The sequence below is a fragment of the Galeopterus variegatus genome, unplaced genomic scaffold (genome assembly GCF_000696425.1).
Source record: "Galeopterus variegatus unplaced genomic scaffold, G_variegatus-3.0.2 Scaffold241, whole genome shotgun sequence".
Classification (NCBI taxonomy): domain Eukaryota; kingdom Metazoa; phylum Chordata; class Mammalia; order Dermoptera; family Cynocephalidae; genus Galeopterus; species Galeopterus variegatus.
The window spans coordinates 789,678-815,469 of NW_007726352.1; the positions used below are offsets into that span (position 1 = coordinate 789,678).

A 25,792-nucleotide genomic window follows, 5' to 3' on the forward strand; every position below is an offset into this window, starting at 1 on the left:
AAAAAAAAAAAAAAAAAAAAAAAAAAAAAAAAATGAATTTATCTATGTTCCTTTTTGCACCTGTATGTCAGATGCTTAACCCATAGCTACAGGCCTACTGTAGTAAATCAGTACAGTCTTAATTAGTACAATCCAGTTAATCTTGCTGGGTAAGGGATTCATTTAAGATAAGCTTCACTTTATAAAAGATGGCCCTGAGGCCAGGAACTCCGTTTATAGAGACTTGCAGTCTTAAAAAACAAGCACTGATGTCCTGAGCTGACTTCCCTTCCTAACAATCCTCATGCATTTATTTCTCAAATGTCCTACCAAGTGATCAAGACTTGTGCTTGGCAGAACCCCAGGAAAGGGAGTGCTTGATAGCAAGATTCTTCCTGGGGCAATAGCTCTTGCCTATCTTCACCAGAGACAGAAAAATGATGCTTGCTCTGGCCTGCTGCAGAAGGGTGGTGACCTGGAGAATAATGTGCCATTCTTCAGAGGCTAATCTAATTCTCACCTAATCTCAGGGGTGGGGGATAGGAGTATGGATAGGGTTGTGTCAAGACTCCTATCAAGGTCTTGAAGATGATCAGTAAAAGAAGTCAGATAGAGAATCACCAGATACTGTTAGTCTGACTTTGGAATGATCCTGGCCTCTCAGGTAACCTCCAAGAAAATGGACTGAGGCCTGGGAATAGCCTGCTGGCATTGCTTCAGCCTGGGGCCCAAGACAGAGGAATATGCAGACAATTCATGTGGGAATGCAATGGGTGATTTCTGCCCACTACCACCCACCACACTAGGCTTCCCTGAAAACATTCTGACTCTGAAGTTATAGTGACCTTAAGAGACAGCTGGAAAGCTGACCTGGAGCTGGCACTTTCTACTACCATTCAAATATAATATATCCAACATTAAGTGCAAAATATCCAGATTAAGCCCTTGAGAAGCAGACTATTACCTAACTTCCCACCATCATCTAGAAGATTTAGCCCAATGTCTAGCACATTCCAGGTACTCAAACACAACTGAATGACTGAAGCAATGGGAGTGACATTTTTAAATAGATTACCAGATAGAATAGGACAAGTTTTCTTTTTTTTATTCCTTTTTTGATTTTTAACAAGATGGTTACCACCTCCCCCTGCTAGGATAGACTACTACATCCAGGTAAACCCTGAAACTATCACCCAGTATCATGATTCTGGTAGGAATTGGGGGGATATATCATTAATGATATTTCATTTGATTCAAAAGTAGCTTTGTTTAATCTCTCACTCAACTCTCATCATTTAAAAAAAGAGGGAATGAGAGGGCCAGAAGGGAGGAATCTCTATGCCTTCTGGTAGCAATATTACAATGTTCCACATGTAAACATATCTAAGATTGAAACTGCTTCAAGGCCAGAGAGAGTCTGGAACCACACAGGTCTGGTTAAATCAAACAATGCAATCACCAAATTCCTGGATGCTAAACTTCAACTCTTTAAAAACTGAAACGACATTCACCATCCTTCTGAATCCATCCAACTCCGAAACCATGTACTCAGTGGCACATGAGCATGTCATGTTGTGGTTCAACTAAAAATGCCAAGTCTCCAACAAGCATAAGGGATGAATCCTATAATGCATTATGTGTTTTTCTTTAGCACCATCCCCACCCTAAAAGCAGAGCTTCCTGTGTTGTTATTGCCTATCAGGTGATGTGGCATAAAAATTCCTAGTGATTCTTGGTGTTTTCTTGCTGTAGCTCAACAGAGAATGCTTAAAGACACTACTATCCTCTCCTCATTCAACTGCCGGAACTACTTAAGTTATTTATAATTCATTGACTGCCTCGAGCATGTCATTTTCTTACTACAAAAACCAAGTGTGTATCACAAACATTCACCAAAGATCATACCATTTTCTTTTATCGAAAGACCTAGCAGCTGAAGCTCAAAATTAGACACATATTTCCACCAGATTAGAAACCTAGTTACCAAAAATGTCCCCTACTATTAGAAATGATTTCCTCCTGTTTTAGCTGATTAAATAGCAGATTATTTCCCCAGACACGTTTCCTTTACACAAACCCAGGGAAGAAATTCAAATATTTTTAGGTTCAAATCAATGTCATTCAAAAGCTAGCCACATTGTAGGTTGCCAGAAAAAAGCATTCAGCTAGCTCTATTTCTTACAAATTCAAAATGTTTGAGGGGCTAAAGAAATAACCCCTACATGTAGCAAAATTTCCAGATGGAAGTAAACAATGTACAAAAGTCTCTCACAGTAGAAACAGACCTGCTTTTTCTATTCCAAGGATGGAGGGGGGGGGGACTAAATTTTAATATCATGCCAAATATTATGAAATACAGCTCTATAAAAAAAAATCATGTCATGCAAAAATCCTAAAATAGCTGCTGTGGAGACATAAAAATTCCATTAAACAAAAAAATTATATTTTACACATATGGCACCAATCCCAGCTCTTATGAGAGTGATTTTCAACAACAAAAAGATCATTGTTTTTGTATTTATGGCTTAACACTTCCAGGGTGCAAAAAGAAAAATTAACACAAGAGTGGGGGTGAAAACTGGGCAAGGGATGTGAACAAGAGAAACAAAAGACAATTTAAATAATAAATTGACAACAGCTGGTGATAAGCAGTACCTGTCCACAGAAGTAAACAAAACAGGCACCCATGCCCTCACTACAGATAATAAAACAGCATGCACACGTTGAAAGAAAAGAGTAGAAACTGTGTCAAATCTGTTTAAACAAAAAATAGCTTTTACATTAAAGGGAGATACACTTACATTTTCTGTGGTTCCAGTAATCACGTGCAATCCGTCATAAGTGGATTTGATATACATGCCCTAGAGTGAGTCACAAATACGTTAACTCATTACTCCAACATTTAGATATAGCTGCAAGGGAGACAAACTTATAAAACATTAAAGATGGTCCCTTCAAAACAATACTCATTTTTAAGCCTCCCAAAACATTGTGAAACAAGATCCAAAGGGCGCTGAAGGAGAACTAAACAAATCGAAACCCTAGGGAAAGAAATCAGACAGGAGATCTCTTTGATATTATAATCTGTGTACCAGGCGCACAGAATTTGCCACAACTTTGAGGATGTAGGAGTTTTCTCAGACCTGCTAAATGAGAGAGGCATTTCAAACAAAGACTGTTCTTTCCTGACCATCTCTTTTTGCCTAGGGACACAATGTATTCATTTAAACTTGGTATCAGCAGTAATTGCAGGGTGACATTCAAGTCACGAATAACCCAAACTGGGATGTACAAACGAGGATTATTAAATAACACAACATAAGAAGGTACTTCAAAAAGTTCATGGAAAGATTTGTATGATCTTCTAGTTCTACTTTCTCAGGAAGTTTGTGAAATACCCTCGTCAGCAGTAAATTAGTACCAGGCACCCCTCTGTTTTAAAGGAAGCATCAGGAAGAACACGCTCCCACCGAAGAGGCCTGATAGGCCAACGCAGAGGTGAACACCGCATCAACAAGGAAACATTTCTGCAGTCGGACATACCATGTATCACAGTTTTTATTAAACTGTTATAAAATGGGGAAAGAGAGCAGAAAGTAGAACAAAAAGCAGTTGCTCACGCTGGCATCTATATTGCAAATAATGAGGATCCTTCTTAGAAATCATTTTGACCCTTGCCCTGCTCAGAAGCATATGCCACTGTGCAATGAAAGTCTCACCCCATACCAAGGCCCTCGGGGTTGTCCCCCTCTTCTCCTGTCCTGCTGCTTCATTCCCAAGTCTATCAGCTTCTCCCCTATGTATGCAACTCCCCTTCCCAGGGCACTGCTTGTACAACTTCATCGTCTGAAAATGACAACTCCATTTCTGCCCACTCAGGGCATTTATCTGCTACAGTGTTTGACTATAAACTCACCTCCGGGACATCCTCCCTGTTTAAACTTGATCTTTTATAATCCATCATTTACTTTGAAGCCAAGCAGTATCAGGTTGCATATTTCTACTCACTAAGAATGCAGGCTGGTTGACATTTGGTTGATTCTTGTTTTTCTGTCTACGGGCAGATTCTGCCTTAATATCTCCCACAGCTACCTACACACTAGGCAGTCTTCCTCCTCATCAACAATGCCAGCAGCAGTAGCTGCAACCAACAATTAATGCACACGTGCTATGTGCTGGGCATTCATCATCTAAGTTAATGCTTTCAACAGCCCTATGAGGAAACCGACATGCAAACAGATTAATCGCTGGAGAGCTAGGATTTAAACCCAGCTCTCTTTCTGACCAAAAGCCTTCAAGCTAATCAGCAGACCTCACAGCTTCTTCACCTTAATTTCAGCAAATTAATCCCACAGGATGCACACTAGGTACTGGGAGATCACCTGATGCACAGTATTCTCAGGGCCTGTTATTATGCAGCTCAAACATTACCTACAAAACGGCTCTAAACTTTTTTTTTTTAAGAATTATTTCCTTCAACTTGTCCCTTTTCACATCCATCTAAGTGCTAATAGAGACTTCCAGAGCAGATGTTGTTTTTGTAAAGAATTATTTCCTTCAACCTGTCCCTTTTCACATCCATCTAAGTGCTAATAGAGACTTCCAGAGCAGATGTTGTTTTTGTAGCCAGAGACTATTTTCCCTTTGTGTAAATGTTTTATATCTCTTCGCACTAAGTCTTAAAAATAAAACTGTTAAGACAATTCCTTCAAGATATGAGTACACAGTTTTAAAGCTGTATTCATTTTTGTACATTGAATATATAAAACATATAAACAGAGTTCAAGATAGCAAATCCCTAACTACATAATGGAAGGCAGTCTAATTTAATTCTACTATTCAGAATGAAATGACAGCAATATGAATTTAAAAAAAAAAAAACTTTGTTAAATGACAGTGTGTGTTATTTGAAAATAAAACAAGTGTTATTAGAATTCTTACCAAGCCCTCCCCAGGTCTAACGTTTGGTAAGTGAACTTCCTCCAGGCACGCACACTGGCTCATAACAGGATCCGTAGTAGATCGGATTGTTTTGTCACATATGCCATTTAAAACCTTGACCTAGAATCAGAGAGGCAAATAGTCAGGAAAGTTCAATCATTAACCAAGTTTATCTCAAACTGATTTTTAAAGAAAGGCACTTCACCTAGAACCTTTAGCTCTGGTCGGCAATCATTTTGATAATTCTGCTCAATGAATGCATGGCATTTGGATTCCGTATTTGCAATCTGTGGGAATGGTGCCACTACTTCAGCTTTGTTTAAAAAGTGAAGCTTTTATGTTAACTCCTTTACGACTATTGAAGAGCACAGGCCAGGTAGAAATCCCCTTTCAGTGGTTAAGGAAAATCATCTATTCCCAGCCACTTTCATGAATTTTTAGTGATCACTCACAATCTCTGAATACCAAATATTGACAAGGTAAAAAAAAAAAAATGGGGGGGCAGGGAGGCCTGTACTGTTTTTTTTTTTAAAAAAAAACTTTACTTTTTAAATCAGTTTTAGGTTTACAGAAAAATTAAGCAAAAAAATACACTGAGTTCCCTTATACTACCCTGCCCCCCACCCCATTTCCCCTGCTATTAGTATCTTGCACTAGTGTGGTACATTTGTTACAACCAATGAACCAATACTAAAACATTATTAACTAAAGTCTGTAATTCACATTAGGGTTCACTCCTTGTGGTAGACATTCTATGGGTTTTGACAAATGCCTAATGACATGTATCCATCGCTATAGTATTAGAGAGAATAATTTCACTGCCCTAAATATCCCCTGTGCTCAACCTAATTATCTATCTTCTCTGCCCTCACCGTGAACCCTTGACAACCACTGATCTTTTTACTATTGTTTTGCTTTTTCCAGAACATCAAATAATTGGAATTATATAGCATGTATCCTTTTTAAACTGGCTTATTTCAATTAACAATATGCATTTAAGTTTCCTCCATATCTTTTTACAACTAGATAGCTCATTTCTTTTTATCGTTAAACAATATTCTACTTTATGGAAGTAATATGGTTTGTTTATGCATTCACCTATTGAAGAACATTTGGTTGCTTCCAATTTGGGGCAATTACAAATAAAGCTACTATAAACTGTCTGTGCAGATTTTTGTGAACAAAAGTTTTTAGTTCCTTTGGATAAATACCTAGGAGCACAACTGTTGAACCGTATGGTAAGAATATGTTTAGTTTTGTAAGAAATTGCCAAATTTTCCTCCAAAGTGGCTGTACCATTTTACAGTCTCACCGACAATGAATGAGAGTTCCTATTGCTCCACATCCTCACCAGCATCTGGTGTCGTCAGTGTTTTGGATTTTATCCATTTTAATAGGTGTGTAGTGGCATCTTGTTTTAATTTTTAATTCCCTAATTACGAATGATAGTGAACATGTTTTCATATGCTTATTTGCCATTTGTATGTCTTTGGTGAGGTGTCTGTTTAGATCTTTTGCCCATTTTTTAATTTGGTTGTTTGTTTTCTTATTACTGAGTTTTAAGAGTTCTTTGCATATTTTGGATACAAGTCCTTTATCTGATAAGTGTTTTGAAAATATTTTGGCTTGTCTTCTCATCCTCTTAACAGTGCATTTTGCAGAGCAGAGCTCTGAAAGTCTACACTCTCAGTTTCTCTTTCATGGATTGTACTTTTGGTGTTCTACCCAAAAACTCATTGCCAAACCCAAGGTTAGCTAGATTTTCTTCTATGTTATATTTTATCTGTTTTCTTCATAGTTTTGCATTTCACATTTAGGGCTATGATCTTTTTAGCAATCACTCACATTCTCTGAATGCCAAACACTGACAAGGTGGAACTCTAGAGAGACAATGTGAGGATCCTTATTAAGTGGTCTCTGTGTAGAAGTCACAGTGGTTACATGTGGTATTTCTCCCAATCAGATTCATCTAACCTTTCAAAATTAAGCAACCAAAGAAATCAGGAAATTCCAAAGAATGATTTTCTTTCCAAGGGGGAGAATCCAAGTAGTGACGCTTTTTACATTCTTCCAATTTGTTTAGCCTCCCTATTTATGGAAAATATATTTATAGCAGTTTCATTGCTAAATTCCTCAACATCAGTAGGAGGAAGGCCTTATCAAAAGAGCACAGGCTGGCTTATGTCAAAAGGAGGAAGTGATGATGAATAGTTACAAAATGCTCTTTAAACAGCCACAGTACATGCCCCTCCATCATAAGGTTTCTGTGAAGAATTTTTGTTTAATCAAAATGGTCCTAAAGTGAAATCTGTACATCATTTTAGCCCTGATTAGCAAGCTAGCTAGCAATTTATGTATACCTGTACCCCGCTGAAATGTTCACATGAAAAAAAAAAACAGAGACTCGAATATAGCTAATTTAAGCACAGGAATATTCACAGTAGTTGATCTATCTTAAGTAACTTTTACTCCTCCCCTTCCACCTAAATTAACAGACCCATATCCCAAAAGCCAATATTTCAAAGTATATCCTGAAGTAATCAGCCAAAGTGCATTTACTTTAATTAATATAATTCCCCAGTGCCTTTGGAAAAGGAATTTTATAATAACTTCCAGAACATATACTTACTACAGTTAAAACTTTATCCTCCATGTCTGCTACAAGGCAATCCTAAAGAAGGGGGAGAAGAAAATGAAAACTAAGTATAAGAGCTAAAAACTTTCAAAACCTGCTGGCTTAGCTTTCTAGATGTTTCCTGGAGCCCAAGATGGTCCCTGACAAGGCCCTCATGCCTCAGCCTGGGCAGTCCTGGGAGACCCAGATGGGAGAGAGAAGGCAGAGCGTGAAGGAAGTTGACATCCCTCTTCCCCTCATGCCCTACTCCTCTTCCCAGATCCAAGGAGCTTATAATCTGAGAAACCCATTTGACCACTTATTTAATTTGGAAACCTACAAAAATCAACCAACTAAAATCCACCTACTGCAAAGACTGTCCAGAGAGCAGTAAATCAGAAGTCCAAGTCCAAGAATGGGAAGGTGGCTCTCACTGTGACCCTGGCCTCAGCCAGCCCTGGGCCAACGAGCCAGCAGCCTAGCTCTGAGCCTGTCTAGGAGAATATCTTTCAAATAAGGGCTTCAGTAAACTCAGCCACAAAAGTTTATTTTAAGCACCACTGAGAATAAATCAGATATTTCAGTCCTTGATGGATGAAAAAGTTCAACAAAACACTCATTAACACACTGCCAAAAAAGTGGTCTTGAGGTATGCTATTGATGACATTAAATAAAGGGTGGAATGCAAAGCATTATTTACCCAGTTTAAGAACAAAAGACTCAGGACACTGTGTGAACCACGTTAGCTGATTATAGGAACCACCACTGTCCTGCCTAAAAGCTGCCAAAGTGAAACTGCCAATGCGAAACTTAAACAGTTAGCCTTCTAGAACTGATCTTCAGCAGAGGATTTCAACCCGTACCGAGGAGTGGGATGATACCAATTTCTATTCTATGTGATTTAATAATCAGATTTTCAGTGTTGTCTTAAAATATTTTTTTATTTTCTCTGCTTGATAAAAATGTAGAAAACATAGTAGTTACTCTAATGCTCCCAAAATTTATACAGACTCTCAGGAAAAGAGTATCCTAGGAAGAAAACACTTTAAAAAGAGTGTTTAAAAAGGTTTTGAAATATTTGATATAAATTCAAACTGCAGAGGCAACTTCTGTAAAACATGAATAATGATAGATCAGAAATGTGCTTTTCCACCTCTATCTTGCGCATGGAACTAAACCATCAACTAACATTATGGCTCATTCCCTATTAATCTGTCTGACAGAGTAGTTAAGTAAACATCAACTTTAGAAAACAGTATAAGTACATGGTCTTGTGCTAGAAATATAACTAAGAATTTGTATCTACGATCTTTCATTACAAACATCAAAATGACATCATACTTGGGAGGCCATCACCCAGGAGCAGAGTGCTCCTCTCCACAGACCAGGGCCCAAGAGTCAAGGCAGACGTGTGACTTCATGGTTCCCAATACTTGATTCTTTGACGTATTCAAGAAGCCACCAAGAACATGGGTTCCCTGTTGTGGTGACTGAGCCGAAGGGCACAAGGAGCTGTCCTGACTCCCACACTACTCAAGCCAGCGTGTGAAAAGGCTCCCTTTTCACCTTCCACCTTGTGAACATGGGTCCCCACACCCATTGCCACCAAGAGGAAGCAGCTGCAGGCTGACTTCACATTGTTTGGCATAAGGGAAGAGAATGGAAAAGAGAGGTACTGGAACCAAGTTACCCCCTCATGAGTCAGACAGGGAGGCTGAGTTTCGCTGCAGTCCCTGGTCACCTGGACCAGCAGCAGGCAGGGACCCAGCCTCACTGGCAGAGACCCAGCCTGGACAGCCAACAGCCTCGCCTCCAATAGTCTCCCCCGCCCCCTGCCCCTCCTTCTCACCCCACCTTCTTACCAACGGAGTAGCCTCAGGCAATATGTTTAACCTCTCTGTGCCTCTATTTCCTTCCCTGTACAAGATAATAACAAAGCCTACCTCAGAGCACTGTTGAGAATTCAGGGTGATAATACGTCAAGCGTGTAGTACACACCAGAGACACAATCAGCACTCAGTGACTGAGCTCATCACCTTTTCTGCTTCCATGGCTGTCTTTCTTCCATCAGTTTTCTTGGGCTTTACAGAGCTCATGTTTCCATCTCTTTCCAGATGGAACTGAGCCCCTGACACTGCCACTTGATCTCTCTTACCATGACTATTTCAGTTTTCATGTCATCGCAACATGAGGAGGACAGACTGGAAACACAGATCAACATCCCCTCCCCCACTTTGGTTTCCTTCATCTCAAATTATAGCCTCAAAATTGCACATGAAAGATCTATCCTTGGACTTGGCATAGGACTACCTTTTGAGAGCATTCTCAGAAGAAGTATGCAATTTCCTTACAGGGGAAAAAACGGGGCAACTATTTACTCTTTGTTATATGGTCTGAAAGTGTCCCCAAACTTCCTATATTGAAACTTAATGGCCAGTGCGACAGTATTAAGAAGTGGGACCTCTAGGAAGGAGGAAGCCGTGGGGGTGGAGTCCTTACAGATGGGATTAGGGCCCTTATAAAAGGACTCGAGGGAATGAGTGTGCTCTCTTTTGCTCTTCCGCCATGTGAGGACACAATGTTTGTCCCCTTTTGCCTTTTTCATTCCTTTCCCCACGTGAGGACACTAGACACCGAAAGTGCTCGCACCTTGACCCTGACCTTCTCAGCCTCCAGAACTGTGAGAAATAAATTTCTATTCTTTATAAATTACCCAGACTCGGGTATTTTGTTATAGCAGCACAAACAGACTAAGACATCCTTCAAATCAGAAGACTGGTTAATTATTATTAGATGGAAGGATGCAGAGAAAGTGAGGGGCGTAGGCAAGACGTAGGGGAGGAAGGAGGAAACGGATGAGCAGATGTCTCTCTTCACAGACAGGGACACAAGAATAAAGGCTCAAGGAGAACATGTCCCTTGTTACTGGAAACAAAGAAACATGACTTTTATTCCTTCAATTCCCCAGTTAAAAAGAATGAATGGAAAAGACAGGTTTCTTCCCAAAGAGTCAACAGATCTTCTGCCAAGAAGTTTAGAGAAAACTGTTCTGTGCACCCCACTTGTAGGAGACTGTGAAGTCCCCTCACTCATTCGGTCACATTGCTACCATCATACCACACATTGAAAGCGACATTCAACTCCTCACCAAGTCTGCCATTTTTAGTTTGTGTGTGTGCACGCATGCACATATCAGCACATGCCAAAGTACCTGTGCTCTCCGGTTACTACAGAAAACACATGCTCCATCAGGAGCGAAACATCTTTTTCCATCTATGTTCTGAAAACAATATTCTGATGTATAGGTACATATCATCAGTCTTAATTTCCAAAAATTGTTCAAATTTAAAATAAACCAAAAAAATGACAGAAAATAAGAGCAACATATTTATCTCCTCTCTTTAAATTACCAAGTTTGGCTCCAGAAAACCAGCACAAGGTAAGATTTTTATATTTCCTACAATAGGCTAGTATTTTTAAGTAGGCACTGTGCTTATAATACGTTATATCTCATTTTATCTTCACAACAATCTTTGAGGTAGGTATTTTTTAAATATTTTACGCTTTTTTTATAACTAGTTATAGACGAATATATAAAAGTGGTCATATACGAGGGTACTTCAAAAAGTTCATGAAAAAACAGAATTAAAAGATGATACAAATCCTTCCATGAAATTTTTGAAGTGCCCTCTTACATGATTTTCGTAAATAAAATTTTTTCTTCTGTCTTTCTTTTTTTGCATAGCTCCTGTGTTCCCTCCCACCCTCTCTCTCTGCCAGGGTAAACACGACTTTTCTTCCAAACTGCCCACTGTATTCACATATTCCTTGGAATATAGGTTTGTGCATGTATGTATATTACAAATACATATATGCATGCATGTTAAATATTTTTTGGTCACCCTTTGTCCTCATATCATAAATTTTTTTTGCCTTTTTTCTTACTTAATAATAACTTGTAGAAATCCCGCCAAATCATCTGCTAAAATAAATATTAGTATTCCTATTTTACAGATGAAAAAATTGAGGCTGATAAGTGGTGAGAGACTCTCCCAAGGTCCCAGGTCTAATTAATAGCAGAGGCAGGGGCTGTCTCTTTGTAGAGAATATGCTGAAGATGCTCACTGGGCACCCTTCTGATGGTATCAGCTCAGGATCTGTACCTCCTACGGGGAGATTTCCTTTATCACCAGCTCATAATGATCAACACCTCTACCATTACAAGGAAAAGTAGCACTTGAGATAACACAATAAGCCCCTCCCATGAAGACAAACACAGCGTTATACTGGTCAACTTACTCAACTGTCACCTTCACAGTGAGGCTCCCTCCAGCCACAAAGCTCAAACTGTGTTCCACTCTCAGTCCTTGCTGAGTTCCTTCCCTCTGTAGCACTTCTCTAACTTTAAAGCTACACACACACACACCCCTATGTATGCATATGTATACACACAATTTTGCTTATTTATCTTTCCATTTTCTCTTTCCCCCAGAGACTTGTAAGCTCCATGTGGTCAGGGACTTTTTAATCTGCTTATTCACTATGGTATTCCCAGTGCCTAGAACAGCTGCAGACACAAAGTACTATATAAATATTCGTTAAAGGAACCATCCAAATACCTACAAAGCCAACATCAACCTGTTCAGGCAAAGTGGATTCAACCTGTGAAAACAAATGTGACTACCTCTGCCTTCACTTTCATCCCTTTCTCTCCACTCTCTACATGACAGCAGGGGAAGCCTGAATTGCTCACACAGTCTAGGACCCTTTACAATAAAACACAAATGCACCTATGAGCAAAACTTTCCCATTTGCTATAACAACGTTTAACTCTTACACTTTCACTTAAGTAATCATAAGTAAACTCTTAAAAATCAAAATAGGAGGTAGAATATTATGGAAAGAAGGAAACAGAAGAAAAAGAATGCTCCAGGTATCAGGGAAATGCCTTCTGCCACAAGTGCCAGGACTCCTTGGCTACATGAACAATGTATCACAAATGGTATCAGACTCTTTTTGTCAAAATTACCTTATGCACCATAAAAACAGCAAAGACACAGTACTACTTTAGTTGCTCTGAGCACCTTTCTAAGAACATGGCGTCAAAAATACATGTGTTTTGGGCCGGCCCGGTGGCACGCTCGGTAGAGTGCGGCACTTGGGAGCACAGCGGCGGCCCTCCCACCGAGGGTTCGGATCCCATATAGAGACCAGTCCGCTCACTGGCTGAGCACGGTGCGGGCGCGACACCGAGGGTTGCGATCCCGTTACCGGTCACGAACAAAGACAAAAAGGAAAAAAACATGTGTTTTAAGTTCAATGGCTGCCCAGGACTGGACCTCAAACAACTGTCACATGCCACAATAAAACACAAATGCACCTATGAGCAAAACTTTCCCATTTGCTATAACAATGTTTAACTCTTACACTTTCACTTAAGTGATCATAAGTAAACTCTGTTAAAAATCAAAATAGAACAAAAAAATCAAAATAGGAGGCAGAATATTATGGAAAGGAGGTAACAGAAGAAAAAGAATGCTCCAGGTATCAGGGAAATGCCTTCTGCCACAAGTGCCAGGACTCCTTGGCTATATGAACAATGTATCACAAACAGTATCAGACTCTTTTTTTTCAAAATTACCTTATGCATCATAAAAACAGCAAAGACACAGTACTACTTTAGTTGCTCTGAGCAGTATCAGACTCTTTTTGTCAAAATTACCTTATGCATCATAAAAACAGCAAAGACACAGTACTACTTTAGTTGCTCTGAGCACCTTTCTAAGAACATGGCCTCAAAAATACATGTGTTTTAAGTTCAATGGCTGCCCAGGACTGGATCTCAAACAACTGTCACATGCCACGCCAGACTTCACTCTTCATGTTCCAGAGACAAACAGCACACAGCTTTTCATAATTGCATCTGTTATGACATGGTCAGGACTGAGGGAAGAATGTGCTTTATTTTTGCCAAATCAGCAGTGAAAACAAACATGAAATCATGGGATTTTAGAACCAAATGGGACATGTAAAAAAAAAAAAAAGAAAATAATATATATATATATCCTTCCTTACATTTTATAGCCTCATTTCAATTCAAAACATTTCACAAGTGTCTGTTATATGCCAAATAATATGACAGAAGGTGGTCTTAAGAACTGATGGTCTAATAAGACATTTTTTTAAAAAATGTTAGGATCACAGAAGCTAGAAAAGTTACAGATGGACTGATATAAGACTTCCTGAGCCCTTACTAAGATACCTAAGTCTGGCCAATGAGCCGTGAGTGAAACTGACATGTGTCACTTCCAAACCAGAATATCTGTCAGTGTGGGAACTTCCAAGGTTCTGTCTCTCTGCTACAGGGACAAGCAACATGAGATGCTGGTTGTCCTGTTAGCCCCCATCCTGAAGCGAGCAGAAGAGCAGCAGAGTCCCCAGCTGACCAACCTAAATATAAATAATCAAGGAATAAACTGCTGAGGTGTCGTGGTTGTTACTGCATTGTAACCTGCATCGTCCAGCAACCACAAGTGAAATGAAAAGAAAATTCAGAAGCAGATACAGTAAAGTACTCAGAATACAGATTCGAGTGAAATTTAGTTACCCCAGAATTTATATTAAAAAAATTAAGTGTTCTGACATTTTAGAGGAAGCACAGGACTGTTAAAACAAAGGAAATCTTTGATTCAAAGGCCACTGGCCATTTTGCACAGAAATCATCTATCTGTACAATGAATCTAATTCAAAGCCTTTCATCTCTCTCCAGTTGTAATTTTAAAAAGCGAGGGGCGGCGGGGATACCTGCATGGAAATCCTTTGAAGAAGAGGAAAAGGGAAAAGGAGAAAAAAAACTTTCCAAAGTGATAATGACGTGCTACTGACCTTCTGGACTGTAGTGGTCAGGTCCAAGCAAAGCTGAATGATCTTGTTCTTCGTTACTGAGAAATCAGTGATCCCTGTAAACGGAGCCCTACAAAGTAACAAAAATCCTCTTAAAAAAAAAGAGGGTCAGGGGAATCCACTGGGATCCCACATTGTATGTTGACAGGCATAGCTACACAACAGGCTAGTTTAAATTATTTGTTACATAACTGTTTCCTCTCAAGTAACACTTAAAACAGAAATCTAAATAGAAAAGAGACAATGCTAAATAAAAACACATCAAAAAATGAGCCAAGAGAGTTAACATCCATTCAGAAGTCAACTAACAGTCTTCATACCAACCAAATCATTAATGGTTAATCTCTGGAAAACACAACCTTTAGCAGTTTCACTCTTCTGTAAACTGAGGTTAATTTGTTCCTGCTATTAGCCTTTTAAGTGACTTCCAAAGGAACCCTAAAATCTATCCTTGAGTTCCAGTGAAAAGGACATGAAAAAAGATAATGATTCATTTTCCTAGAACAAAGTACAGGCTTCTATGCATCTCAGACCCTACTTTTACAGGACAGTAAAAGGCACATCCGCAACTTACCGGTCCAGCCAAGCTAACAAGGCCTTCGCAGCACCGATCAGCTCCACCACAGAGGTCAGGAACTCGTTGGGGGGCTTGCGGGAGGAGTTCCCATCATAAGCTGGACTTTTCCGCCGGCTACTTATGTAATTATGTAAATTGTGGGAAGACGCTCGCAGTTTCAGAATCAAGTTCTTCATATTATCGGTTTCAAGGCCATAATTCTGTGGAAAACAAAATCAAAGGGAAAAATTCAAAATAATCAACAATGTCCTAACTTTTGTAGTAATTCAAAAGCCCACTAAGTAACATGAAAAACTCCTACCACAACCACAAAACCCTGCATGATCTACCCACGGCCCACCCCACCCACTGCAGCCACACCAGGCTTCTCTCTGCTCCTCCCACAGCCAGCTCCTGCCTCAGGAACTTGCTAGTTCCTCTTCCAAAAATGCTCTTCCCACAGATCTTGGCATGAACATCTAACCTCATCACTTAGGTCCTGGCCCAAATATCCCCCCCTACTACAAGGCTTCCCTGATCATTTAATCTAGAGCAGGGTTTCTCGACCTCAGCCCTACTGTCATTGGGGGCCAGATAAGTCGTTGCTGTGGGTGTGGGGGTACATTGCATGATATTTAGCAGCACCCCGGCCTCTACCCATTAGAAGGTAGTAACACCCTCTCCCAAGATGTGACAACCAAAAATGACTCCTGACATTTCCATGCATCCCCTGGGGGCAGAATCACCTCTGCAAGTCACTCTCTAGCATCTCACCCACTTGAGCCCCCATCTGAATCCCCATGTGTCACTGTCCTCCTCCGCTGGGATACAAGTCTGCAGGAGCAGAGCTCTGTGTGTACTGCTCACTGCTGTCTTTCCAGAACAGCAGATAATAATATACTCATTGAATGGATGAATTTCCATCAGATGAGATTCACATAAAACAGAGCAGCACTAACTAAACGTCAGCTAACCTACAATGTAATTCCCCTCTCTCGAGCTTCTAACCTGTGCTCTTTTTGAACAATGTTCAACTTACTCCGGAGCTTTAAAAAAAATCAATTTCATGTGACAATACTACCTACAATCTTTTTTCAGATAAATAACCAATCTCAGGAAACAACACATAAATCTGAAATGACTTTGGAGATGGAATATGAATTTCTGAATTCAATTGCACATACATGTCCTAAATTAATGTTTTATCATTTTAACAAAAAGTGAAGGGGTATATTATACTGTCTCAATAGCATCCCAAAGCAAGAATCTGGTGCCATTTAAAAACTGGGGATAATATAATGGCTAACATTATTGAACACTAAGTCTTTGCCAGGAACTGGGCCAAGTGTTTGACATGTATTATCTCAGGGAAACAGTCCATGAGGGTGGAAATGTTATTATCTCTTTATTACAGGTGAGGAAACTAAGGCACAGAAACTGTAAATAAACTCTCCAAAGTTACACAGCTAATCAGGGGTAAGGCTGGGATTCTAATCAGGGCAATCTGCATCTAGGGCACAAGCTTTTGATCACTCTGCTGTAAATCCCCCCTTCCACACACCCTGCTGAAAGGCACAGAAACTGTAAATAAACTCTCCAAAGTTACACAGCTAATCAGGGGTAAGGCTGGGATTCTAATCAGGGCAATCTCCATCTAGGGCACAAGCTTTTGATCACTCTGCTGTAAATCCCCCCTTCCACACACCCTGCTGAAGAAAGGGTCAAGTGATAAGACAACACAGAATGCATGTTATACAAGAATAAGGAAAACTGGCCATTGATCTCGGATGCAGCACAAACCAACAAGCTGCTTGACTCCCCCAAATTCTATCCTGTCCTGCTCCATCACTTTTGAAATATTAGAAGCATCTTTCATCCGGCTTCAGCCATTTGAGCTACCGGGGCCAGAGAGGAGCAAGCCATGTTTGAAAATCAGGGTACAGAAAGCATCAATATACTCAGAGGTTTGTTAAAACTTTTGGGGGGTGGGCAAGCTGAACAATAATAAGTTGTTAACAACAGAAGTTTTAATGAAAACAATTCTAACTTTAAATAGATTTTATTTGAAGTGTAAATTATGTTGCTTCTCAGTAAAATAAAAAATAATTTTAAAAACTTTAGTTCAAACTAAATCTTGAAAGGAGTTCAGTACAAATTAACTGAAAATGGTCTTTTATGAGCTTTAAGAAAGAAACTAAATTTCAAAATATAATGAGTGTTCTGTATTAACTAACAGTCATGTTCTTTCTAAATCTTATATTTATTCTTTTTTTCTGTTATATTCTAGAGACTAAAATAGAGACTTCTCTGCCCTTCAACAGAGAAGACAAAATAAGATGGATTTTCAACACGGCTTTTTAAATTCAAAGAATCAAAGGGTCACAATTGAGGGGACAAAGAGCCCACATGACACAGCTTGTTTTGAGGGACTTGTGATTATGACTGAACTCCCCTCGTTCAGCCAATTACTCAGCCTGCCAACTTAAACCAAGAGTTTTGAACTAAAAGGAAAGCCGGCTTTCAATAGTCAGTGTCACCATAAATTACTCAGAACTTTTATTACTACACACAACATTAACTTCTTGAACTCAAAGCGGATTACATGCATTTTACTCTTGCAAGAAACTTTAAACCTCAATCTTCTACAATCCTACAACTTTTAATATTGAAATAAAGGGGGAGGGTGGCTGATCATGACTGGCTCTCTTCATTTTCCACTCACTCTGTTCTGATTCTTTATTTTCCAAAACAAATAATGGAACTGAAAAGATGGACAGATATAGCTAAGATAGAATATAATTTTTAAAAGGAAGGAAGTAAAGGAAAGTTCCTTCCTCTTTGACCCCATTCCACAATAAGGAGAGAACAAGAAACTGATTATATTAGTTCAAAAGAACCTCTACTGTAGAAACATAATCAGGAAAGGATTTTTGACTTAAGTGCCCCACAGTGAAAGATAGAAAGTGAATAATTCCTCAGACCAAATTTGATTGTTTTCATGAGTCTTTTCCCTAAAATCTGTCTCCTTCAGAAACTGCTTTAAGATAAGGCATCAAGAAGATACAAACTACATAACAAATGTAGGAAGTCTCTGAAAATCTATACACACACTAAAACCCTTGTACTGAGATTTCCCTTATTAAGAGTCAACGTTCAGGGATCCTTTCCCAATCTGGCTGGAGAAACCACACAGTAGATGGGAGAAAAGGAAAGAGGCCAGATTCTCACTCTTCTGGTGCCTTAAGATTATATACATTTTAGCTAAGGACAACCTTACCCAACTTCTACCTTCTTGTCATTCCTCCTGTACTATGATCTGACACAAGGGATTAATAGGTGCCAGAGACACACAATCAAAGCCATACTATTAACTTGGGTCAATTAAGCGGCAACCTAAGAAATACACTTCACAGTTTTCCTTAAGGCATTTAATAAGCTCATAAGCACGATCAAGTTAAATACAAACTACTAGCAAAGATGACTCTTCCTGCATGATTTCTTCTCATAAAAAAGGTAATATTTTTAATGATTTGCCATGGGTAAATGATGAACAATAAATAATCTCAGGGGTACACCAGTGTGCCTAAGCACTCTGGACAGATAAATTCATTACAGGTATTTCACTTAACCACAGTTTTAGGTAGCATCACCTAACACATGTATTAATTCTAACTTGGTTCACTTCTCAGCCTACTTCAGCCTTAAAAAACATAGCTGTCCCTGTCTCAGTCCTCAGGAAACTAGGGCCTCACTGATTTGGCAACGAACATCAGTTACAGTTAGATTTTGTTACTCTCAACCACACCCTCTTGATCAATGCTGTCCAACAGAACTTTCTACAATGATGAAAAATTTCTTCATCTGTGTTGACCAGTATGGTACCCACTAGCCACATGTAGCTACTGAGCACTTGAAATGTAGCTAGTGCAACTGAGGAATGAAATTTATTGCATTTTAACTAATGTTCATTTAAATACTCATAGTCACGTGTGGCTAATAGCTATCCTACTGGAAAGAGCAGCTCTAGAGTCTGTCTCAGCTGCTCCTCTGCCATAGACAGAGGAAGAAAAATTGGGTCCAGATTCTAACTTAGTTCTGGGAAGTGGCCCTGGTTCTACCTCATAATACAAGTCACTCTCCTAAGCTGCTCCTGCCAGCCGAGGTCAATGTTCACACAAGGCAATTCCTCTCCTAGCTCTCTAACCATGACCAGCTATCTGTGAGCCACTGCTCACCAGTTTTGGAATCTGAATCAATAGCGCTCCACTTGTTAGGTCCCTATCCATTCTGTCTGCTCTTCTTTTTGCTCCGAAACTTTCCAGTGGTTTTGTTTTTTCCTCCCCCGCCCCTGTCCTTTCTTCTAATTCTATTCATTTCCTGTCTATCACAAAATCAACATCCACTAAACTCAGTTTACATGAAAACCTCTTTTTTTTTTTTCCTTTTTGTCTTTTTTACTGACCGGTAATGGGATCGCAACCCTCGGTGTCACGCCCGCACCGGGGACCGGCAACAGGATCGCAACCCTCGGTGTTGCGCCCGCACCACGCTCAGCCAGTGAGCGGGAACCGGTCTCCACATGGGATCCGAACCCTCGGCAGGAGCGCCGCCACACTCCCAAGCGGCGCACTCTCCAGTGCACCACCGGGCCGGCCCAACAACCTCTTTTATAAACACAAGGGCCAACTGCAATTATACACTAACTGCTCAGGCGATGGATTGTTGAAAGAAAAAGTTATCACCATTTTATATATCTGAAGATCTATATGGTCTAAGTGGATTAAATAGTATTATTAGAACATGAAATATAATAAGAATATTTTAAAAGGAAATTATATCAAGGCTAAAGATATTTTACTAAAACTACTAAAACGCTCCCCAGCCCAGAAAAGGCACATTCATTTGTGACCCCTCAAGTGCCCCCCCCCCAGCCCCCTGTTCAATGCAGTCAGAGGCGCTCTGTTGCACAGAACAGGCCCAGAATGAATCTGAGGTCAAAGCTTGGTCTACAAAGGAAATTAGAAGGAAATTGTAGAAGATAAAACACAGCTTTAGGTTCTGGCATTTGTCCAGCTTTGTTCATTTTTTGTCTAATATTTTAAGACATAAGGAAGAGGAAAAAGCACAGAGAATGCCAGAGGCAGCCGTTCTGTGTCTCATCCCGCTTGATTTGTGCAACATGCCTCTTCATTTCCCACACTGTGGATTTCCAAGTAATTTACCTGTCCTCAAAGTATTACTGCAAAATGAAAGAAACAATTCAAATTTGCAGAACATTTAGCAGAAAAGACCAAAAAGCCATGTTCCCAGAGAGTACAGGAGGAAACTCAAACATGTTTGACAATATGAGAAACCTCCAGTTTTAATAATAAACAGGATGCTCAGACATCATCTTCTCGGCAGTGCAAACCACTTACACATTAGCACACGGCCACATCTAAGGTGAGTGTTACTGTACAGATGGAGAAAACAGATGCCAGCCTTTCCCCAGAGGTCACAGAGGGAGTAGCATGTCACAGAGCCAGGATTAGAATGCAAAAATCCTGCCTCCCGGGCCAGTGCTCAGACCACTTGGCCAAAGCATCTCCCTTGTGGCAGCTCATTTATCAACCACAAATAATTTCCCCATTACTTTCCTAAACAAGAGCAGCGCATCTCAGAGCAGAAGACAAGTCTCTGTCCATTTTAAGAAGAAGAATACGCACAATGCAGCAAGTGTTATATAATCAACGGAACGCAGACCAGCAATGGCAAAAGAATCGGCAGTGCATTCTTTCCCACCATTCTCAGTGATGTAATTGTATATGCCCCTGGCTCGGGTTCAGAGCATTACTAACCCAGCTTGAATGCTGCAGAGTTGGTCCAAGTCCTGGCAGTTAAGTAAACTGCATGCTTAGCACGGCACCATGACGGGCAGACTTGAATCCCACCTATGCCGACAAGTTTGCAAACAAAATGCCCTTACAGGTGTTGTTAGCCCACACCTGAAGGAGCTCCCCATGCAGCCACAGGTGTAATGCAAGTATCAGGACCCAGCAGGATTTAACTCACATTACAGCCAAAGCTCAATCATCTGCAAAATGTAATGAAGTTCACATCTTTTTCCCATCTAGCTACCATTTCATAGATTATTTCAAGCACTAACATCTGAAATATCATAAATTTCACAATTTGTGATTATTGAAATATCACAAATATCTATGAAATTCAAATGCTTTTTATAGAAAGAAAAACAGACATGAAAACCAGAACCCATTTCTCATTTTAATTACGAAGATGACATTTTCATTCAGGACTATCTTCATCTTTTTATTCTTTATAAAAGATAAGAAAATAAGACTAATACAGACATTTTCTGTAAAAGGCTACCTTTTTCTGTAAAGGGCAAAATAGTAAATATTTTGAGCTTCAGGGGACCAGATGGTCCCTGTTACAACTACTCAACTCTGTCACTGTAACACAAAAGCAGCCACAGACACGTATAAATGAATGGGTACAGCTGGGCTCCAATAAAACTTTATTTACAAAAATAGTGGGCCAGATTTAACTGGAAGGCCATAGTTTACCAACCCCTAATGTAGAAGATGATTTATTTTCTTCCCTTCTTATGTTATCTTTAACTCGTGCTTCACTTCAATGGATCGTTAAGAAAATGATGATACGTTAAATCACAAACAATTAGGATTTAAGAAAATGAGGTTCTGAAGAACACCATCACGGTACAGACCACCTTTTTCTGAACTAACCAGTGCACAGAGAAGGTCAACAGCCTCCAACACAAGCTCCTGGTGTCCGATCCGTGTGACCCCAAGCTCCTCAAGATCCTGATGGGAAATCTGCAGCAGCTGCTCTCCGTTTATCTTCTCCCGTTCAAACTTGTGGACATACTGCTGCAGGCAGTCATCCAACCCTACCAAAAGAACAAAAGTCAATCATTGTCATTTTGTTCCTTTATCCCCACGTTTCAATCAACCTCACTTACATTACCCACATTGAAATCAACCTCAGCAATCATCAATTACGCTGCCACTATTTGACTGACTATATAATGTATATTCCACCTGATGGGCAATACATGACATCTTCTCATTTCAAACAGGTTTTTTCAATGTGGAGCTCAAAATTCTCAAATGGATCTGGCACAATTTTATAATAGTTGCCTTCCCATTCCCTGTAAACTAAAGGAATAAACACTAAACCTCTGCTGATTTGAAATGCTAGTTATGTGTACCAGACATATGTCATCTGTTTGCTAAGCAACCCTTCCTTTGGGACACCATCCCTCTCCCGTCCCATGTAATCCCAGTGGGCTTGCTAATCAAGATGCTTTTGCCACAGTGGTGGCACACGGCCAGGGTGGCCACAATACTCTATACACCAGCCAGTCATGGGTGCAAAGGATGGCTGTGTGACTCGAGCAGAACCAATCAAATCTTCCCTGATATTTGATATATAACACAAGCAGAGAGAAGCTCTTCCTTTCCAACTGGAAGTCATAGGATACAACCTTGCCAATACTGGCAGTCATTTTTCTGATCAGTTTTCCAAGGATAAATCCAATTGAGAGAGAGAGAAAATGTTCTGATAATATCTTATATGCCCTTGGATCTAACGCTGCTTAAACATACTTATACCCCTAGAATTTCTCACTTAAATTTAAATGAATTCTCTTTTTAGCTTAAGCTTGTTTGTGTTCAGTTTCTGTCCCTTGCAACTGAAAAAGTTCTGATGAATACAGAGTCTAAAAGAGGAAGTATCAGCAGTGGTACCAGAGAAAAGCAATGTTAAATGGATTAATTCATGGGAATTATTCCAGCTCAAATACTACAGCCAAGAATGTCATATTTTAATGCTCTTCTACAATGACTAAAGTGGGTAAGCCAAACTGAACTTGGGAATCTTTATTCCTGTACAGAGAACTCTCTGGTCAACTTGTTTTAATGGTTTTACCAGAACAAAATTTTACCCTGAATCAATTGATCTATTCAAGCCTAGTGCTAAAAGTCACCTTAGTGGGGGCTGGCCAGTTAGCTCCATTGGTTAGACCACAGTGTTATAACACCAAGGTCAAGGGGTTCAGATCCCTGTACCAGCCAGCCATCAAAAAAACAAAAAAAGTCACCTTAGGGTTTTAAAGACTAGATTTACATAAATTCAATCCCAACACAAAAGATAAGCACCCAATTTAACAGAATGAAGCATGTGGAAAGCATGGTGCTATCCCCCACCCAACACACACACACACACACACACACACACACACTTATTGCATTTAACCCTCACAAAAGCCGTAAAATGTGGGTACTTCTCTAGGCTCAAAAGTAGACACAAGGTCCAGCGCTTACTTTTGGCAATACTGCAGCCCATGGATCTTGAAATCTGATGTGTGCGGCTAAACTACATCTCTGTCCCACAAACTTTCACCATTTGCCTCCTGGTAATAAGATATAGGAAAAGGAGTTTTCTGATAACCATTTGGGACCAGCAAATATAGGAATAGGAAGTAAGAAAAAATTAATTTTATGGTAACCACTTGGAACCAGCCCATGCTCCCTGAAGTGACATGTGTCCAGCAGAAGGGCTCTATCCCACAGCAAGTGGGTTTGGAGACATTGATACAAACCCAGCTCCACTCAACCTCGAGCTGCAAGTGGCCTCCATGGCATGTGAGGGGCAGGCAGCGGATGGAGACCAGTGCCACACCTGGACTGCAAAGGCTGTCACAGCACCAAGTCACCCAGAGTCAGCTGTCTGCAGAGGGGCAGTATCTACCTGCAGCAGGCAACAGTGACAGAGACAGGACTGGAGGAGAGCCTCCTAACTACTCTGTTCCCACTTTATGGGTGAAGAAAGTAAGGTTTATAGAGGACACATAACCTGTCCACAGTCACGTAGCTGGTAAGATGGAGGATGTGTAACCCATTCACAATCACATACCTGGTAAGATGCCAAGAGAAGGATTTGTACAGCCATTTCCTCCTGCTTGATACAGAAGAGCTCAAATTCAAATCAAGGTCTGTTGGACACAGCCTCGCTCTTTTGCATTTTCCTTGGCAAAACAGGATTATAACATAGGATTATAAAAATTCTTCTCCAGGCATTTACCTAAATCAGCAGTGAGGTCTAATTACAAAACTGTTATTAAAATAGAATCACAGAATCTTAGAGGTACTTAAAAGATTCTTCAGATCTCACTGAATGTAAAAAGCTGGGAAAGTGCAGACATTTGAAAAATGAATTACTATAAATTTTACCCTAAATCACTTAGCCAGTTCTAAGCCAGATCACGACCAGACCCTCCATATTCCCCTCCTTCAAGATATTGTCTTCGCTGGCCTCCTTTGAAGCTTTAAAAAGAATTTTTGTTTCAATTTGTCATAAAAGTTTAGAACAATTACGTTACATATTTAAATCTGTTGTGCCTGAATCGTGTCCCCTCTCCACACTCATATGTTGAAGTCCCAACCCCTAGTACCTCAGAATGTATTTGGAGAGAGTCTTTAAAGAGGTACTTATGTTAAAATGACATCATTGGTGGGGGCTCAATCCATATGACTGGGGTCCTTATAAGAAGAGGAGTTTAAGACACAGATATGCACAGAGAGAAGACCACGCAAAAATACAGGGGAAAGATGCCCATGTACAAACCAGCAAAAGAGGCTCCAAAGAAGCCAACCCTGCCCACGCCTTGATTCCAGACTTCCAGCCTCCAGAACTGCGATAAAATTAATTTCTGTTGTTTCAGCCACCCAGTCTATGGTACTCTGTTAATGCAACCCGAGCAAACCAAATAACATTTTATTTCATATTCATCCACATGTGATGAACTTTTTCTTAAAGTAAACAAGGTCCCGTGACCAGTGGAATTGAAATTGATGTTGACTGAGCTAAGCAAGCTCATTCGTTGCTCAAAATACAAGCATAAAACCAAGAGACTCACAATAGTTTTCACGTGTGGAATAAATTTTAGTCCATTAAAATTAAAGTAAAAAAAAAATCATGTACAATGGATGTTCGTTAAACTTCATTCCTGTGTGATAAGGAGAAATAAAGATGAAGCCAGATTTCTCTTTTAATTAACTAAAAAATTCACTGAAGAAATAGGATCTCAGAAGTAGCTTTAGAGCATTAAGGAAATATTTTAGGGCACAAAAAGAAGGTTGAGATAGGACGTCTGAGGAAGGTTCTCAATCAGGTGCAGTTTGCAAATGATCAGAAAGTGAGAACTGAAGAACAGGTCCCTGAGAAATGGACCAGGATCTCCTTGAGGTACTACACGCAATGTAACCTCAAATAATCAAAAGTTCCCTGAGATGCAGGAGAACTATCGGGTAGAAACACCATGTGGCTACCTATATAAGAAACAGAATCTGTTGTGGCTTAGACACTTTCCCCTCTAGGTACACATACATTGAATATGCTAGATTTTAAATAGTATTGCCCCCAGAGGTCTATTTTTCCAATACATTATGACCTATTGTCCAGTTATCCTATTGTTTAGAATACAATTAAACACTTATAAACAGCTAAATTAAACTATTACACAGTCCCACAAAGGAGGAAATCCTTCATTTCAAGTAAACTGATCTAATAGTTTTAGAATTTGCAATAATCCACATCTTTTACTTATTTGTCAAATGTACCTATTTGCCAGTTTCCTGCTTCAAGGAACTGACAGAAAGTCTAGCAGGAACAAGACAAACACAAAATTAAGTAAAATTAGATTAAACAAATTCCACACAAATTAAATGAAACACATAACTCATTGTGAAAGAATCATGATTGAAAAGGAGAGGCGC

At 39.8% G+C, this 25,792-nt stretch overlaps 1 protein-coding gene across 1 annotated transcript in view; it reads right to left on the reverse strand.

Moving 5' to 3' along the window:
- The window catches only part of CNKSR3 (CNKSR family member 3), a 39,757-nt gene extending 17,328 nt beyond the window's left edge, over window positions 1-22,429 (reverse strand). The window contains exons 1-6 of the mRNA XM_008566429.1: window positions 21,740-22,429; window positions 15,012-15,214; window positions 14,420-14,507; window positions 7,550-7,591; window positions 4,921-5,040; window positions 2,781-2,840 (exon numbers count right to left, since the gene is read on the reverse strand). Coding sequence (XP_008564651.1) covers window positions 2,781-2,840; window positions 4,921-5,040; window positions 7,550-7,591; window positions 14,420-14,507; window positions 15,012-15,190 — 489 coding nt within the window. The 5' untranslated portion in view covers window positions 15,191-15,214; window positions 21,740-22,429. The remainder of the gene's footprint in view (window positions 1-2,780; window positions 2,841-4,920; window positions 5,041-7,549; window positions 7,592-14,419; window positions 14,508-15,011; window positions 15,215-21,739) is intronic.
- Between the last annotated feature and the right edge of the window lie 3,363 nt (window positions 22,430-25,792).